Genomic DNA, 20,578 nt, shown 5'->3' with positions numbered 1-20,578 from the left:
GGTGACTTGCTAGTAGCAAACCAAATTCATTAGGCTAATTAATGTTCTCTGTGTATGGTGGTGGTTTATTCCACTTATTCCACTACCTATGTGGGCTTGAAGCTTGGTGCATGAGGAGAAAGGGGGCAGCTCAATGTTGGCAGAAGACGGTTCGTGACGGAATAGCAAATGTGTGGCGCAGGCTTGAGTCCAGAGGTGGGGCACAGCATGCAGGCGACAGGTGATTGGATGTGGGCCTAAGCGTGAGTGTGATGTCACTCCGAGGCTCATGACATGGCTCGTCTGGCCTGGCAGACGGCCCATCAACACGTGTCTGTTCAGGCAAGTGGGCCACAAGCCAAAAGAAGGACAGTGGGATGGACAGATGGATGGACCAGGCAAATGAGACGAGGGAGAGTTCGTTTAAAGAGAGGTGGGAGATGAGTAGAAAAAGACAACAAACAAAACAGTCAGAATATAGACTTTGTTTTGGTTCTTTTCTATTTCCAAGGAGCCAGATACCTGGAAAGGTGAGATGGTAAAAATGGCATATTGCATTTCTCTCCCTCGCCCGCTTTAACCCCCTCAACACAGAGTACTTATCTACAAAACAAAACAAAAAAATATATAAAAAAACAAATAAATGGAATGCTGTCAGACAGCAAAACTTTTATGACTTGTTTTTTTGCTGCTTTGGACAGAAAACCAGACAGTTCCTTAGTTCAGAGCCATGATCAACACAGAAGATTGTGTGGTGCTCAGCAATGTCAGTTAATTTAGGGCAAGAATAAAGCTAACCCTTGTTTGTCAATACAATACTCTTCACCAAATCAATTTTTAAAATTAAACACAGAACAATTATCCCTCCTTTATTAAAAGATGTTCAATATGACATGCTGGACTCCACATAATCACAATAGTAATGACACAGAAGACATGTGAAGTCACTTTTGTTTTGTTACAGGACAAAATTTGGCCAGTGGCATGGTTTGCTTTTCACACTGTGCATTCTCTGTTTCTCCTGACCCCAGTGGCATACCATGTGTTAAGAAAACATGGCACATTTAGATTTAAAAATAAAGTCTTGTTTTTATGACTTGTCATCTCACACAAATTCTTGATACTGCAGGAAGACTCGGAGATCACAGAGAAGCAGAGAGTAGAAACAGGGTCAAGCTTACACCATGACTTATGCAGAATGTGGCAGTGTGTGTTAAGAGACAGAGACAGAAGCACAAACCTCTTATTCTATTTTTTTGGTGTTTCAATGAATTCGATGTTAGCAAAGAGATATTACATGGAAAGCATTTTGGACAATTTAGAAATGGGTTAAAATGCAAGGGCACATCAATTGGAAACTATGTTGTTAAATGAACAAGAATGCAGCAATGGAATATAGGGAGGTTAAAGAGCAATGAATAAAGTTTAGGCCAGTATGCGGCAGATTACTGATAGCCATCATATGGTGGTAACTGTGACAAGATGGCAATGTGACATAAGTGGACATCTTAGCTTTTATCTTTTGTTTTCTATCAATAAGTTCCAAAGTTAAACTGATTGATCACTGGACTGTGAATAGTGTGCTCATTGATGTGTGCCTGTGTGTGTAAGATCTGCCAAGCTTCAAGTCTGATGGAACCTTCTGGAAGAGTGCTCTGAAGACCCGCCTCAGCATGATTGCACCACAGGACTTGGAGAGGAGGTTCAAGTGTGATGACCAGCCTCCTGAAAGCCACTTTAAAAATCCTTACAAGAGATCAACTTTGCATTTCATCTTATGTAGCTAATCAAATCAAGCACTACCATTAATTACTCAGCACATACTGCAGGCTTATGCATACATCACGGCATAGGTATGCATAGCCAGAGCAATAATTAATGCATGCACAATTGTTTCTGGCAAAAAAATGAGACTACATCTGTTTGCTATAAACATTCAATGTAAACAAAAACCTGTACATGAGCTATAAACATAAGGAAGTGAGCTGAATATGAATACTTTCAGAATTATTTTAATTTAAGTGGCTGTACAGTTTTGCTCACCAACTGTCTGAATTGGATTTATATTTTATGCAGAAATATATATATATATATATATATATATATATATATATATATATATATATATATATATATATATATATATATATATATATATGGTGAAACTGAAACTTAAATGGCTTGTATGGAATAGATCTTTTTCTGCTGGTGAGTTTAAAAAAAAATGTTGATAAACTTTTTTGTTATCCAGAACCAACCTTAAAAGTGACAGAAAAATTAGTATTCATACCGTTTCAGGCTTAAGGAGCGTATATGGGTGCAAAAAATACTATCTTAACTATATACTAAACTGTGAAACCCCTTGGGAAAATGTATAATAGGCATGTTTGCTAATATATTATAATCAGAGCAAATGTCACTAGATATCATGGTGGTATGATGATGAGTTAACTGTTCATATCATATAAGTCTGCTCCAAAGAATCTGCACTTGATAAATCTTTATTAAAAGTTTTCCTTGTCTGGGAGGGTAAGGTATCAGTAGCCGGGACCATAACAATATTTTCTTTCGAGTGCTATGGTGCGATGTGTGACTTGTCTCTCTTAGTGTTAGATGAAAGCTGTAGACCTGAGGGAAAAAAAGTGTCTCAATGCAGGGCCATAGCTCTACTCAGTGATCAAAAGGTAATATATAGCAGAATCTATATTCTTCTTCTTCTTCTTTTTTTTACCTATAGCATTTGTTGTGATTTGTGTCTAAGAGGGGATTGGGACTTGACTGATTTGAGCAGGTTCAGGCAGCAGAAACGGGGGTGGCATTTTAAAAGCTGAATCCCTTCGCACCTCTTATGCTGCTTCAATTTTCACTAATTGACATACATTAGATTTTTTAAAGTGGGTAATAAAGCAACAGAATGACTGTTAAAGTGTTCAAGTGCATTTAGAGTGTTACAATTACATCTTAATTGCTGAACCTGAGCTCTCAAAAAAGCAAAAATATGCTACAGTTGGCTTTGCCATTCTTCTTCTTCTTTTTTATATTAACAAAAGTCATAAAGGTATCAGAAATTTTTGTGCAAAAAAAAAAAAGTTTCAATAAAACCAGATTGAATCTTTCAGATTAGAAAACCAGTCTTCCAGCTGCTGTTTTATAGCATTTCTTTAATTTACATTTCCTTTTCATAGACCTTGCAAGAATTTCAACATTGTATTTCTACAAGAATGCACTTTAGTATATTTTAAGGCCAAATCTCTATCATTGCAAATCCTTAAAAAGTCTTTTTTTGGACAGTCTGCATTTATGTCTTTGTCTCAAAATACATAGAATTATTTTTGTCAGAATTATTTTTGTACTTAATGATACACTGTATTGTCAGAAGTTTGTGGACACCTGACCAACACACCTACATGAGCTTTCATTCCATATTTAGTCCTTGCTTTGCTGTGATAATAATCTTCATTCTTTGAGAAGATTTCCCACTAGGTTTTAAAATGTGTCTGTGAGGATTTGTGCTCATTCAGTCACAAGAATATTACTGAGGTCAGTAACTGATGTTAACATTCAATCCTCCCTATGGTGTTCAGTGCAGTTGGGTTCAGGGCTTTGTTCATACCACTTGAGTTGGGCTTCATTCCAAACTTGGCACACTATGTCTTCATAGGCATTGCTTTTTGCACAATGGCTTTGTCACGCTGGAACATATTTGGGGCCCTACATAAGGGTAATTGTAGTGCTGCAGCATAAAAGGACATTGTATACAATTTTAGCAACACTTTGAAGGAAGGCTCACATAAGATTATGATTGTCATGTGCCAACAAATCCTTTGCCATAAAGTGTACATAATCTAGTCTCCTTACAAGATACTAACACCAGTATACACGTTTGAATTATTAAGACTGTACTTGACAGAATTTGGAATTCTACTTTAAACTGATCTATTTGAAATTGATTTAAGACAACTAACATAAGAATTGCACTTGTTTCACATGTCATTTGTGCCCATCCCCACACCATTCTTATAAAGATCTCATTGATGCTCACCTCCTTAGAGGGTACTCTGGATCCCTTCCTCCGTGTCCACCAAGTCTCGATAGTGGCAATAAGGCAGGACAGCACCACACCGGCTGCAAGAACAAAGAACACGCCAGCAAAACTGTGGATGTCCAGGGCACTGGCACTTTTCTTGGTGCCCACGGCAGAGTACAGGTCACATGGGCTTTCTCTGGGCCACCACTTCAGTTTCAGGATATCCATGTCCCCATTCTGCTGCAGCTCCAAGATCCTAAACGCAACATGGAAAAGACATGTGCTAAGAGCCAACGCTATAAGAATTGAAGAGCTGATTTAACTTATTACATAGTCCTTTGGCCTCATCAGTGGTAATGATTGTTTCTAGCATTGTTATTTTAATTTTTTACAGAACACCTGTTTATTCAAAACACTGGATAAAACCTTTGCAAAGAAATGACTTTTATATAAAAATAATCAAAGAATTTTCTTATTTAAAGGTGAATATCTGTCTTTCATTTTGTAAGATAACATAACAAAGCTAATATTACTCCCCCTCTTACACAAACGCAATTTGCCACAAATTTAAATTATTCATGCAATGTTAAAATTAATTATTACCAGCCTTCTTCCATAAATGTTTACTAAATATCTCCTTATCCAAGATAATATATAATTTGTTGTCTGATTGCACATATAAAAAATTATCTTACATTATGACAATTTGTCTGCCGTACGAGTGCCCCAGAATGATATAATATAATTCATATATTTTTTCTTTTACAGGGAAATACAACAAACGTCTTATCTGTAGTAGTCTCTCATATAATACAGACACAGAGATTTGGCTGAAAAACACAACTGAATACATTTATATACTAATTACCCAAAAAGAAATAATATGTATCTGACATTCTAATGTAATTGACTCAATAACTATTTAATCTCAATAAATGTTTTAATCTTCTACACAATAACCATTTTTTTTTATAACTGCACAGCAGATGTCTGCACACTAAACCATTATCCATTTTTCTCTGTTCTGCCCAGTGACATCTGTTGCTGCAGTGCTCAAATTTGTACTCTATTAAACCACACTAGAGGGCAGTGTCTCTCCAAAAATACAGCCAGATGACCATCAGTCATGAGAAACGAGCATGTTTTAATATAGAGGTGCAGTTTGCACTAATGCTGCCGCACTGACAAGCGTGATGATGAATACAAAATGCAGAGCTTTATTACACTTCTTCTCACTGATGGATTGTTTTCATCGCTGTCTTTTAGACCTTACAGCGGGGGGAAACATCTACACACACATTCTCTGAAAGGGGAAGAATAGCGACTTGCCAATGTCACAGATACATGCTTGTGCAAATGTATTGGAGGGGGTAACTCAGTGTTTGAGATGTTAGACTTCTGATCAGAAGGTCGTGAGTTTAAATCCCACCACTATCTGCCACCACCTGGGTTTTGAGTCTTTGACTCATCTTAATGATCTTCACTAGATAATAGTAGCATTAGAATTTATTTTAAAAAGGGACTTGGCCACGCTGATCATCTGAACACTGAACTACAACACCTAACAGTTGGTCTCTCAGCAAACAGCAACTTCTTAACTTAATTCCATACAGCAAGCCAAAGAAAAAGCAATTATTGTTCGAAGCAGTCATCCTAGCAGCTGAAAATAAAGTTTAGAGTATATACAGTATATGTATGTTCAGTATATACAAAGCCATTTTGAAATTGAGGTTCATAACAACATACAAAACTCCTCATTCTCATCCTTAACTTCTCCATTACATTGATGAGCACATTACCTTGTTAACTCTTCACAGGCATTTTTTCCAATTAATTTTCATTTTTAAATCTTTGAAAAAAAATTAACTTTGAAAACACAATCAAAGTGCCCTTGCTGAAATGATTACTGTGAGACTAAATTATGTGCTGAAATCCAGACTCATTTTAGAATAAAAATAAATAGCACATAAACACAGAAGAAAAGGCTGTAATGTGTACTTCGTCATGGACCTACTTTGTAACTCACTAAATAGTAAAACTGAACAAGCTGAAGGTTATGCATAGAGGGAGTTACAGAGCACACAATTAGCCTTTGTTTATGCACATCACTGAATAGGACAAAACTGGCATGAACCCACAGCAACAGAATTTAATGAACACAGTCTATAATTATTAAGTTAAACCATGGAGATGACCAGAGGGAAGCTCTGTGGCTGGTGCTCTAAATCACTGTCATGTCTTTCTTTAAATTATGCTGGTTGTAATTCTACGTATATTCCTATTAAATGCTGTCACTTATGCAGTCAGAGTGACTCAAACCCAGGGCATTTTCCTTTGTTGATTTGGTTCAATTAAACACAGGAATCTCAGGATACAAGCAAAAACAATTGGCCCTAGACTAACCAAATGAGCTGATCTTGGTTTAGTTCTAGTTCAAGTGAACTTAAGCGTGGTTCAATTGCAGAGAGAAAGCAATTTCACCCTGAATCGATCCAGCTTCTGAAAGTGAACCAAACATGTTTGTATTTTTGGTTGCAGCCCTTGTGTTTTTGTAGATGTAAGCTGAGATAACAGAGACTTAAAACAGAACTGAAGAAATGCCATGTGTTCTGGATATTTGAAACGCTAAACAAAAATAGAAAAATAAACAATAAATGCAATACACAAAATATATCAAATTAGATATTCATATAAACAAATATATCTGAACCATTTATTTAGTGCCAGCACTGCATTTTTCTTTGCTTGAGTAATTTCTGCGATTTCTATGCACCCTTTTGTTTACCTCTGTCTATTGCTGTATTTTTGACCAGTGATTGAAATAGTTTTATGAATACATTTTTATTCCAGTGATGCCCTTCATTTCACTTTTGTGCTTGACTAAATTATAACTAGTGTGAAACAAAAGTAAACTAAACTGCAAACAAACCCAAATGATTAATTTCACTCTGATAAAAAATGTTGGTTGAGTTAACAAACAGTATTACAATCATCCACCAAATGCAACACATTAGATATTATATGCCAATATTTTATTACAGTGGCTGTAAAAAGTGAAAAAAAAGTGAAAAAAATGTTTTCTAATTTTTGAGATGCATGTTCCTTTTGTTTATGTGCAACTAGGAAAAAGGCAAAAACATAAGAAATGGACAGTGAATGAGTGAAAGCAAGTTTTGTGAACAGATAAGTCAAAATTTTGACATTTATGGCTCTAACAAGAACTTATGTAAGACGGAGAACGAAAAAGGATGTTTCCAGACTGCCTCACTCCCACAGTCAAACATGGAGGTGAAAGATAAATGGATTGGGGTTGTTTTGGAGCAGGGAATACTTTAGACTTATTTCAGGTGAAGGGAATATTGAACCAACATGGTTACAATTCCATACTTTAACACCATGTAGTTCCCTCTGGACTGCGACTGATTGGATCCAACTTCCCCATACAACAAGACAATGACTTGAAGCAAGCTTTATCAGCGTTATATAGAGCGCAAACAGTCTGCTGGAGTTTTATCTATCATGGAATGGCCTGCCCAGTCACCAGACCTAAATCCCATTAAATTGCACAGAGATTAATTGGATCATCAACCAGTTCTTTTTAAGTGAAAATACATAGGATGCCATTAGGATGCAATATAAATAATCAAAGCATACACTACAACTTCTGGAGAATGGCTAGAAAAACTACAGACTACATAAAATATGAAAAGGAAAAGTACAGATCTTTGTTACTTTAATATTTACATTAAAATGATTGCAAATACACAACCCTGTTGCCAAAAGTGTTAACCTCCTGGCACTTGCAGATAGAAAGAGAAAGATGAGTAATGTTTAAGAATAGTCAAACCTACAAGAATAAATAAGTCTAGTTTTACTCATTTGGATTCAATGAGGGAGTCATGACCACCAAGATATGATCTGCCACACACTTATTTTTCACAGGCCATAATTTGAAGCAAAATGTACATACAGTGTATTTAAAAGCTGGTAAGCCATGCTATATGGCTTGAGCCCATGTGGATAAATGAATTTGCTCTCCAGTAGCTTTACTGGGTTTCTTAACCATTTCTTCTGAGCACCCAGCTGTTTTGTTAAATCATTAACTTAACAGGCCCACTGTGTCGCTTTCTCCCTCCCCTCATGTCTACGCCTAAAGATCCAGCAGAGAAACAACATGCTTTCAATTTGCAGCAGTGGGCATTTAATATATTTATTTATATATATTTTTTTACAATTACAGATGGACTGGCTGTTGTGCTGTGCTTTTGGTATTGTGTGTTACACAGAGACTGCATCTGCTTGATGAATGTGTGTAATATACAGTACTGTGCAAAAGTTTTAGGCAAGTAAGAAAGAAATACTGTAAAGTAAGAATGCTTTTGAAAATAGAAGTGTTAATAGTTATTTTTATCACTTAACAAAACGGAAAGTAAATGACCCTTGTAATTCTTCTATGTACACTTTCATACAATCTTTGAAGAAACTCGGCAGGTAGGTTGCTTCAAACATCTTAAAGAACCAACCATAGAGCTTCTGTGGATGCAAGCTTCCTCAAATCCTTCTGTGTAATGTAATCCCAGACATTTGCAGAAATGCAGCCCAAAATTGCAAGGAACCGTCACCATGCTTCACAAGCATTATGTGTATTTCATCTGCTGCATTGGTCAAGTTTTCTCGACCAACCACTTTGTCTAAGGTCCTCAACATTTCCCATTTATTTTTACTTCTCCAAAATAGCTTGGACAGCGCATGTTGATACCCCCGCCTGCTTTGAAATCTTTGCCTTGAAGAGACCTTGCTGGTGCAGTATGAATACCTTGTGTCTTGTTGCTATGTTCAGTTTTGCCATGGTGTATGACCTGTGACATAGAACTGTCTTCCACAACCTCAGCCTCTTTCACTTAATGACTGTGTTTCAACCTACATAGAGTATCTTACAAAAGTGAATACACCCCTCACATTTCAGCAGCCATTTTACAACCTCAAATCAGAAAAAGGTGGGACAGTATGGAAAACGCAAATAAAAAAAGAAAGTAGTGATTTCTAAATTTACTTTGACTTGTATTTCATTGCAGACAATATGAATACAAAATATTTCATGTTTTGTTTGGTCAACTTCATGTAATTTGTAAATGTACCTCCTTTCCTGTCATTCAGACCTGCAACACATTCCAAAAATAGTTGGGACTGTAAAGAATTTACCACTTTGTAATGCTGCCTTTTCTTTTCACAACACTAAAAAGGGACTGAAGACACCAAGTGATGAAGTGTTTCAGGTGTAATTTTGTCCCATTCTTCCTGCAAACAAATCTTAAGGTGGGCTACAGTACGGGGTCTTCGTTGTTGTATTTTGCGCTTCAAAATGTGCCACACATTCTCTATTGGAGACAGGTCGGGACTGCAGGCAGGCCAGTCAAGTACCCGTACCCTCTTCCTCTGCAGCCAGGACTTTGTAATGTGTGCAGAATGTGGTTTTGCCTTTTCTTGTTAAAATATGCATGGACGTCCCTGGAAAAGATGGCAACATATTGTGCTCCAAAATCTCTATGTACTTTTTAGCATTAATGGTGCCATCACAGAAGTGCAAGTTACCTTTGCCAAGGGCACTGACACAACCTCATACCATGACAGACCCTGACTTTTGGACTTGTTGCTGGTAACAGTCTGGATGATCCTTTTCTTCTTTGGTCCGGAGCACACAGTGTCCATTCCTCCCAAAAAATACCTGAAATACTGATTCATCTGACCACAGTACACGTTTCCACTGTGTGATGGTCCATCCCAGATGCCTCCGAGCCCAGAGAAGTCGACGGCGCTTCTGGACACTGTTAACATAGGGCTTCCTTTCGGCACAGTACAGTTTTAACTGCCATTTGTCGATATAACTACGTATTGTGGTACTTGACAAAGGTTTGCCAAAGTAGTCCCGAACCCATGTGGTGAAATCGCTTATAAATGAATGACGATTTTTGTTGCAGTGCCGCCTGAGGGATCGGAGATCACGGTTGTTCAGCTTAGGCCTGCGCCCTTGTCCTTTATGCACTGAAATTCCTCCAGATTCCTTGAATCTTTTAATTATGGTATGCATTGTTGAAGGTGAAATATCCAAATCTCTTCCTATCTTTCTTTGAGGAACATTGTTTTGAAACATTTCAATAATTTTCTCACGTATTTGTTGGCAAACTGGCGATCCTCGGCCCATCTTTGCTCTTAAAGGACTAGACCTTTCTTGGATGGTGCTTTTTTACCAAACCATAATAACAATCACCTGTTGACATCACCTGTTTCAAATCACATCATTATTTAACCAATCATTATTTAGCCACATGTTCAGGTTTTCTTCTGCATGACAAGACAAATTTGTGTATCTTGTATTAGAGCAGTTAAAATTTGGTGCTTTGAGTGCAATTCTCTCATACTGAACCATGGATGTTCAACATGGCACCTCATGGCAAATAACTCTTTGAAGATTTGAGAATTATAGTTGTTGCTCGCCACAAAGATGAGATCAGTAACACCCTGAAACTGAGTTACAGTACAGTGGCCACGGTCATACCGAGGTTGAGTTTTCATGCTGTGCATCAGGTGCAGAAGCTGGCTTAAAAAAAACAGATGCATAAGTGCTGTCAGCATTGCTTTAGAGGCTGCAGATGTGGGATATCTGCTTATATAGTGCTCAGACCTGGCTCACAAGAAACCCACAAACAGTTTGCTGAAGACAACCTGTCAATGAGCATGAATTACTGGAACCATGTCCTGTGGTCTAATGAGACTAAGATAAACTTGTTTGGCTCAGATGGTGTTCAGCATTGTGTCTTGCCTACAGTCAAGCATGGTGGTGGTAGCGTCATGGTCTGGGGCTGTATGAGTGCTGCTAGTATTGGGGAGCTGTGGTTCATTGAGGAAAACATGGATTCCAACATGTACTGTGACATTCTAAAGCAGAACATGATGCCCTCCCTTTCAGAAACTGTGCCGAATGACAGTTTTCCAATATGATAATGACCCAAAACACACTGCCAAGAAGACAACTGCTGAAGGAAGCTGAAGGTGATGTAGTGGCTAAGTATGTCTCCAGACCTGAACCCTATTGAACATCTGTGGGGCATCATCAAGTGGAAGGTGGAGAAGTGTCATGTGTCTAACCTTTAGCAGCTCTGTGATGAAATTATGGAGGAATGGAAAAGGATCCCAGCAACAAACTGTGCAGCTTTGGTGAGTTCCATGCTCAGGAGGATTAAGGCAGTGCTATAAAACAATGGTGCTCATACAAAATATTGACACTTTGGACACAATTTTTACATGTTTACTTAGGGTGTATAAGCTTTTGTTGCCAGCTATTTTGACAATAATGGCTGAATGAGTTATTTTCAGAGGACAGTAAATCTGTACCGCTATACAATGGGCACATTAATTACTCTAAAATATATATCCAAGTTTTATTTCTTTAGTATTGTCCCTTCGGAAGATATACTAAACTGGTTGCTGAAATGTGACTGATGTACTCACTTTTGTGAGATATTGTTTAAAATTGATGATCATTAGCACCTACTTGGTATAACTGGTTAATAATACACCTGACTCTGCACCTACAAAATCCCTGACTTTGTGTGTACACATTGTGCAAATGTAGGAATTGATGCTTGTTTGAAGCCAAATTGTAGTCACACCAAATATCGATTTGATTAAAAAATTCTGTTTGCTTATTTTGTATTATGGAAATTATTAAAAATAAGCAATTAAAATATAATTTTTAAAGCATTGATACTTTACCTTTTGCACAATTCAGATGAAAAACTCTAGAAAAAGTAAAAGGTAAGAAACTCATGAAAATATCAAGAAAAAATAGGAGTCATGCTTATTTAGCAAGCATTGAGTTTTTTTGCACAGACACTGCTGGTAATTGTCAGTACCCTTGACATGTAAAATTTCTTAGACTGGGTGTTCCAAACCACAAGAAAATGATTTAATACAATGCAAATAAAGAGTACAGATCTGCATGTTTTGCATAGGATTGCTGAATTGTCTATTAAGATGGTGGCAAATTAGCAAGTGCCATATGGAAGTAATATGGAAACAATTTTGAAATAAGTTTTAAAAAGGGTGTATTTTACTTGTCATAAGTACATTACAGCACAGTGAAATTCTTTGTTTACAGCAATGTTAGAAAGCTGGGGTCAGAGCTCAGGATCGACCATTACACTGTGCTTCCAGAGTGAAAAGGGTTAAGGGCCTTTTTCAAGGGTCCCAAGAGTCGCAGCTTGGAAAATCTGGGGTTTGAACCCCCAACCTTCTGATCAGCAACCGAAAGCCTTAACAACTGAACTACCACTTTCTTGATGTTTAGGTGCTTATTAAAAAAAGACAGATCTCAGAGGCTTGTAGAGATTCATTACTATGCCACTAATTTGATGCAATGAAATTAATCTAAGAAAATGTTTTCATAGTATCTTCCTGTTTTATTGGCATTGCAAAAAAAGGAATAATGCCTGAATAAAAGAAAACCTTTACTGGCACAGAATTTAATCAGAATTTGGAGATTTTCTTTGTGCTGAAATGTTTCCTGATATGCAGAACTTAAAGTAGTCTCCTGGTTGAATTAACTTGTATAGTGATAAAACAGCCCCCTGGTTAAACAAACATTGTTCACAAATTTATTTTAAGATTTGGTAGAAATCCCTGCAGATGCCTACACATCTTATTTTATTTGTATTTATATGTAGAAACACAACTTAGCCATTAGGGATGCACAAGCCAGTGCACTCTTAATGCCGGTCCTAAGCCCGGATAAATACTCCCTATTTATCCGGGCTTGGGACCGGCACTAAGAGTGCAAGAGTTTCATTAGGAAGGGCATCCAGCAGAAAACATGTGCCAAATCAAATATGCACATCACGAATCAGAAATTCATACCAGATCGGTCGAGGCCCGGGTTACCAACGACCGCCACAGGTATTGTTAGCCAACAGGGTACCGGTGGAAATTGGGATACTGTTGGCTGAAGGAGGAGAAGAAGAGGAGGAAGATGTCTACCGAGACAGCAGGAAAAGGAGAAGTGTAGGAGAGTTGAGGTTAGGGATGGTACTTTAAATGTTGGTACTATGACTGGTAAAGGGAGAGAGGTAGCTAATATGATGGACAGGAAAAAGGTAAATATGTTGTGAGTTCAAGAGACCAAGTGGAAAGGGAGTAAGGCCAAAGAGAAATGGTGTAGGGGTGATCCTGAAGAAAGAGTACAGTAAGATGACTGTGAAGCTGGACGTTAAAGGGGTGATGATAAATGTCATCAGTTCCTATGCATCACAAGTGGGTTGTGACATGGAGAAGAAGTAAAAAATTCTGGAGTGAGTTAAATGAAGTGGTAGATGGTGTACCTAGGAATAATAGATTGGTGATTGGGGCAGACTTTTTATGGGCATGAAGGTATAGGGAACAGATGTGATGAGGAGGTGATGGGTAGGTATGGACTTAAGGAGAGGAATGTGGAAGGGCAGATAGTGGTAGATTTTGCTAAAAGTATGGAAATGGCAGTGGAGAACATTTATTTTCAGAAGATGGAGGATCATAGGGTGTCTTTTAAGAGTGGAGAAAGGTGCACACAGGTGGACTATATTGTATGTAGGAGATGCAACCTGAAGAAGATTGGAGACTTTAAGGTGTTGGCAGGGGACAGTGTAGTTAGACAGCATCGGATAGTGGTCTGTCGGATGGTTTTAGAGGTGAAGAACGAGAGAAGGAGAGTGAGGACTGAAAGAAGAATAAGATGGTGGAAACTGAAGAAGGAAGACTGTAGTGTGAGGTTCAGGAAAGAGGTCAGACCGGCTTGGTGGTGGTGAAGAGCTGTATGAGCTAGAAAGGTACTTGGTGTGACATCTGGAAATAGAATTGCAGATGTTCTGCAAGTTAGAGCAATAAAGGATGGAAATGGAAATCCGTTGACTAGTGAGGAGACTGTGTTGAGAAGATGGAGGGAGTATTTTGAGCAGCTGATGAACGAGGAAAATCAGAGAGGGAGAAGGTTGGATGGTGTGGAGATGGTGAAGCAGGGAGTGGATAGAATTAGTAAGGAGGAAGTGAGAGCAACGATTAAGAAGATGTAGAGTGGAAAGTCGGTTGGACCATACGACATACCAGTAGAAGCATGGAGATGTTTAGGAGAGAGTCAGGTGTGTCAGAGAAGTATGTGATGGTGGTGCAGGACATATATGAGGACAGTGTGACAGCAGTGAAGTGTGCAGTAGGAACGACAGACTGGTTCAAGGTGGAGGTTGGACTACATCAAGGCTTGGCTTTGCGCCCTTTTCTGTTTGCGGGATTTGTGGTGAGAGTAGGGAGCCGGTTGAGAAGAGCTTGGAGAGCTGGAGAGAAGGGGAATGAAAGTCAGTAGGTGTAAGACAGAGTACATGTGTGTGAATGAGAGAGAGGTCAGTGGAGTGGTGCGGTTGCAGGGAGAAGCAGTGGAGAAGGTGAAGGAGTTCAGGTACCTGGGGTCAACAATGCAAAGTAATGGAGTGTGTATTAGAGAAGGGAAAAATAGAGTGCAGGCAGGGTGGAGTGGGTGGAGAAGAGTGTCAGGAGTGATTTGTGATAAAAGGGTATCTGCAAGAGTAAAAGGGAATGTTTATAGGACTGTGGTGTGACCTGTGATGTTGTATGGTTTCCAAACAGTGGAATTGACTAAAAGACAGGAGGTGGAGCTGGAGGTAGCAGAGCTGAAGATGTTGAGGTTTTCATTGGGAGTGACGACGATGGACAGGATTATGAGTTTATTAGAAGGACAGTGCATGTAGGATGTTTTGGAGACAAGGTTAGGGAGGCGAGATTGAGATGGTTTGGACAGAGTGTGCATAGGAGGGACATGGGGTATATCGGTAGGAGAATGCTAAGGATGGAGCCGCCAGGAAGGAGGAAAAAAGGAAGGCCAAGGAAGAGGTTTATGGATGTGGTGAGGGAAGACATGCAGGTAGTTGGTTTGAAAGAGGCAGATGTAGTGAACAGGGAGGGTATGGAGATGATCCGCTGTGGCGACACCTAATGGGAGAAGCCGAAGAAGAAGAAGAAGAAGAAGAAGAAGAAGAAGAAGAAGAAGAAGAAGAAGAAGAAGATTTATATGTAGAAATACCACAAACTGCAAAATAGGTAATTTTCTCTAGTCCATTTGAGAAGATTTTCTTTTTTTTGTTTATCCAATCTATTTCCTGTTCAGTTATGTTTGCTGTAGTCTGCTCAAGTACAACTTTTTTTCACAGAAGATAAAAGGTGAGGTCAGGCATCCTCAGTTAATCTCAGTTGGCTGCATTTCTTCTGCATTATCTTGTGTCTCAATCCTAACAGCTAGTAAATTCCCATTGAACCTTCTCTCGGAATTTCCAATATACTGAGAAAACAGGATCATATTTAATTGTTGAGTTAATCATCAACAATGGGCTCAAGTTAAATATGTCATCACTGTCTTTATATACCAAAATGACCTGTGTTTCTCAGTGTAAAAGCAAAAACAATAAGCTTTTCAGTATACCATATGGATGTATGTCTGCCTAAACTCATTCTTCTCTTCTCTGCCGGCATAGGGTAGGCATTTGTATTTCGCTTCTTAAGGTCTGTCTGTCATACAGTCTCTGCGCTTGGCTATCCTCCCTCCTGGGCCCTCGCACTCCGATTAGACTGTGGACTGCCCCAGCTGTTGCCATGGCAACCAGCTGCAGCAGAAATGATCACATGTTATTAGATGATTCTGACTGCAGGCAGACAAACTGCTTGATATGAATGAGGAGTAAAGAGAAAAAGAAGAAGAAGAGGAGGAAAAAGAAGAAAAAACAGAAGGCGGATATTTTTGCGGCTGCCAAAATGAATTAGAACACTGCAGAGGCACCAGAGCTGTCCCTCCTAATACAGAGAGACAGCTGTATCTTAGAGTAATGCTCATTTACACACACACACACACACACACACACACACACACACACACACACACACACACACACACACAGGTTAGACATGCAATGAAAGGAGCACGCGGTGTTAACACAGTGTATTGCTAGCATTGCTAGTTGCATGGTGAGAGAAAAGAAACAATGCTAGCTCTCTGGAACAGCATGACAATGGACTCGAAATGTCATGTGTTCACATGCACAATTTGTTCTAAGGCTTTCACACTGAGTGGTTAAACCTGCTCATATGTGAGAGTCTGCCAAAGGCTTATAAGCAGCTCCACATCTGTCCTGTTAATGGAACTGCCAGTGTGCAGTGCCAAACATCAGTGATTAGCAACCTGAAGTTGCTCTAATGACTATACTTCAGCATCTAGGTCAATGTTATGAAATAGAAATGTTGTGAAGGTGCTGTGTGGATCCATGGCCAAGAGGCCAAAAATAGTTATTTTAAAATACACTCCTAGGCAAAAAAATTTTAAAAAAGCCAGCCAGAAATGTCAAAATATTAAGCCTTTAGTAGACTTTACAACAAATCACTAGTCAGGCAATTAACAAGGCTTAAACAAATAACAAATCAAATGTTGGGTTTTGGCTTGGAAGGTCATAAGTTCAAATCCTTTTGCCGCCACTGCTAACCCATTGAGCTGGGCCTTAACCCTTAGATGCTTATTTGTGTAGATGGGATCATTCTAGGATTATTCTAGGATCGTTCTAGGATGCTCTGGATAAGATGTTCTGCCAAAATGTGGCAAAATAAATGGAAATCTCTTAAGGACAAAGAAACATTTCAAAAGGTTTGCAACATTTTGTACACACAGAAGTGTTAATTTTACATAAGACATTTTTAACTATCATCATGATTTTACATTTGTGTACAAGAAGACAATATACACAAATTTCCTTGTTTCTAGCAGGTCACAGTTCATTGCAGGAAAATAAGCAAGTGAACAGTAAAAAAGAAGTGTCAGCAGTGCATTAGTTTAATTCTTGCTCATTTACTCTAGTCTCAACCAGATGCTCTGTAAACCTTTCTGACGAAAAAAAAAAAAAAAAATACAAATATTGCATATATTTGTTTGTATCCATTAAGAACACATTATCTGTTCCCTCTGAATAATATATTTGTTGGATTGCATCCCTATTCACTTTAATCTACTTTGCAAAATGTTCATCTCCAGCTGTAATACATTTTAGGTTTGCAAACTGTGAAGAATTTAAAACTAAGTCCAAGAAAAGACTTGACCTTAATCTTAATTTAAAATTCTTAACTGATAAGATAGTCTTATCTTGGCCTTATTTGCTATAAGATTTGTTTTTGTTTTTTGTTTTTTGTCTTGTCTTGTCTAAACTACAGCCCTGGCCTGTTTATATTCGTAAGTAGATATGTGATGAGCTGGACAAATTATCGAATATATAGGCACTTGAAAATTCTCTATGATCTAACAGATATAAATGCATTTGATTTCACTGAGTTACTGGTCATGACCTGGAAATAAATACATTTGAACCATTCTCAACTCCTTGCTTCTTAATTCTGACCTCTATATTAGACTTTGAGGGGAGAACCAATATTCTTTCTTTCCTCCTCTGCAGGCTTATAAACATCAAGTCAATACTGGTCCACCATCTAAATTAAGGAAAATAAATAAATCTTGGAGAAAAAAATCACACTCAGCATCAGAGTTTTAGCCATGAGTGTGTAAATAACGATAAAGAAAAACAATAGATAGAATACAAACAATTTTGAAAGTAAAGAACAATTATTTCTTCAGTCATTTCAAAGCAAATTATATATTTTTTCAGTAGTTCACAGATTATAGTCATACATGTCATATGATTTAGCAGAAATTAATTTATCATTACATTCTTTTAAGTGTGCATATGCACTTTATCTACAGTTTGCCTCAAACATTTGTCACATACCGGTACTTAGATAAATCTAAGTACTCAGATATTACTGATATTTCATAATCGTAGTAACATTTCTGTTTTAAACATCAAGATTTGGAATGGTGGAATAAAGCAACGTTTTGTACATTTAGCTGTGTCATTTGATGACTAAATTAAATAAAAAAATAAAATAAAAAAAAAGACTAACATGAACAAGTTGATCATTTATGAGCTAACATTCTACTGTCTAATTTTTGTTGTTTTTACTGCTAATATTTTCTGGCATACATAAATAGGAATGCTAAACAAATTGCAGTAACTAAATGTCCATCTAAAGGGGATTGAAAATGATATAATTCTATCTATCTGCATGATTTTAACACTAAAATGTTTTCATAATTGCCAATAGGCTATTTGGCAGGAATACAATGACCAATTAGGCATAAAGACTATTTTGTGTGATTGCCAATATAACTTTAGTTTTTCCATCTTGAAAATGTCTTTTCCTTATTCCATCAGCAAATGCAATGAAAATAGTGAACAAAAACCTTGCATTATCAGGCACACTGCTGAATATGAAGGACACATGATAATGTATTACTGCAGAGAAAGATCAAGAAAATAACACACAGACCTACAATGATGACTCTTTTGATTACAGGCCAGATAACCTAGTCTTCCTCCTGTCTTATAACACTTTATGTTCAATTTTACATGTACAGATTTCAAACCTTTCATCACAGTTTACAAAATTATCACAATATTAAATTATGACATAATTACATTGCTGACAGTATCGCTCATAAAGCAGGGGTTTATGGAATATTATAAAGGCTTCTTTTCTATTAATTCAAAATAAGGAATTTTCAAAGAAACCAGGCCTTGTGACACACTGTGTGACACATCTATTCTGGTACATAAACACTGCCTATAAACATGCTTTACCTAGCAGCCTCCTTCTAAATGAAATATGATAGCAATCTTGTGTGTGCTCAATATGGTAGGATAATGTGCGGCTGATTTAAGGGCTGTCGTAGATGCTACTAGGTAACAGCATGGCTGCTTCATGCTGTAAATATTTTCATAAGGTAACGCAACACTGACCTTTCTGAAGGAACTTTGTTAAAATGACCAACTTAGCCCCACACGCTCCACTGTGCTACTCAGAGGTTGATGTTGCAATGACATGGAAACACCAAACAGCATCTTTAACTTAAAGAACTTAACTTAAAGAAACTGTGCTGTGTACTGAATTGTCACTGAAATACTTTCAAAAAGGCAGCTAAACCTTTGCAGGCATAGCAGCATATTCTGAGTTTAACTCAAGTTTGAAGCAAACAATTTCATAACATTTACTCCCTCACCAATGCTCCAGGAACTCCAGAAGACATTATATTAAATCAAAGCTGACAGCTCTCTTTAGGCAGCCAACAATACACAAATAGTAATGTCAGGAAATTAAACATGGCCGCCAATAAATAGCTTATTTGTTTTAATTAGATCTACATTATAGACAATACAAAACACCACATGCTAGTAAAAATCTGCCAAATGCCGCAAAAGTAATGTAATGTAATGTAAAAATGAATAAAACAAGAAGGGCCGGTGTATTACAATCCCAATTCTAAATAATTTTAAGAAAAGGTAAAATTTAATTGAAAACAGAATGCACTGATTTGCAAATTATTGCATTCTGTTTTTAATTACATTTGAACTTTTCTTCAACTTTTTTGGAATTGGGTTTGCAAGATAAAAAAAACTTTCAAAGTGCCTAACAAATAGAAGCAATTGATAATGGACCACCCCCTTTAAGGAAGAAACAAAGCTCTGAATATGAATGCAAAACTAAACAGTCTTGATTACAGTCCAGAAAGTCCAAAAAACCCCAGTGGAGAGGGCCATGATAGCAAAAATTAAATAAGGACAAAACACAGTGAGACAGAATAAAATGACTGACTGTATTAGCATAAATGCAAATTAGAAGACAGCATAAAAGCCCACAGAAATTAAGATCTTTTTAAAAATGGAACAAAATCTATTCAAATATGCACAGCTTAGATTATTTCTCAGTGTACTACACAATCAATTCCCACTGAATGAATTTGAAGTCTAAATCTGGTCAAAATGAATGTTGCCTTGTTGACTGAGTTTGAACAGGACGTCAAAATTTGAGCTAAATCATGTGCTGCTGCTGGTTGGTCAGGAATTCGCATTTTGCTTGACCAAATATTTGTCACAGTCACTTTTGTTCAAGCTGGAAGTACCCAAAGTGCTATTTCCTGAAGATATTACTTAAAAGTGTTATTAATTCATACGATAAAATCTAAAATTGCAGTCACAGCTTTTATACAAGCATATTGATTTAATTGTTCATTGTTCATGCTGAATCTTTAAATCAGCCTGACCAAGCTATAATTTGCTAGTTAGCTGACTTTGGCTAATTCCATCATGTCATTCGGAGTAATATATACTAGAGTAATAATATACTAGAGTAATGATAGTATATTGTTAATGTATTGATCTGCCTTGCTCCTATTGGTTTGCTAGACATAATGTCAGCAAAAGAAACTAGCCTAAACACTGTAATGAGCATGTAATAGTAAAAACTACAAAAATTCCCTGCTGGGATTATACGATAAAAGATAGAAGCACAACAAGGTTTGGCTTTGCTACTGAAATGTCTTCAGGTGTCTGTCTTCATGAGACTCTACTGGCAGCCAGCCACTAGGGGGCCTCAGAGATATTTTGG

The 20,578-nt window shown here is 37.5% G+C and overlaps 1 protein-coding gene across 5 annotated transcripts in view; it reads right to left on the bottom strand.

Annotated features, from left to right (window-relative positions):
* grid2 (glutamate receptor, ionotropic, delta 2) overlaps nt 1-20,578 on the bottom strand; it is a 464,217-nt gene that overhangs the window by 4,960 nt on the left and 438,679 nt on the right. For 2 of the 5 annotated variants that reach the window (XM_046871161.1, XM_046871163.1), the window contains one exon: nt 4,022-4,262. In XM_046871161.1, coding sequence (XP_046727117.1) covers nt 4,022-4,262 — 241 coding nt within the window. Of the gene's footprint in view, nt 1-86; nt 314-501; nt 583-4,021; nt 4,263-20,578 lie in introns of those variants that run through there. The other 3 variants (XR_006928287.1, XR_006928288.1, XM_046871162.1) reach the window with 3 other exon arrangements.

Source organism: Silurus meridionalis, chromosome 17 (genome assembly GCF_014805685.1).
Source record: "Silurus meridionalis isolate SWU-2019-XX chromosome 17, ASM1480568v1, whole genome shotgun sequence".
NCBI lineage: Eukaryota > Metazoa > Chordata > Actinopteri > Siluriformes > Siluridae > Silurus > Silurus meridionalis.
This window is presented reverse-complemented; position numbering and strand designations above follow the sequence as displayed.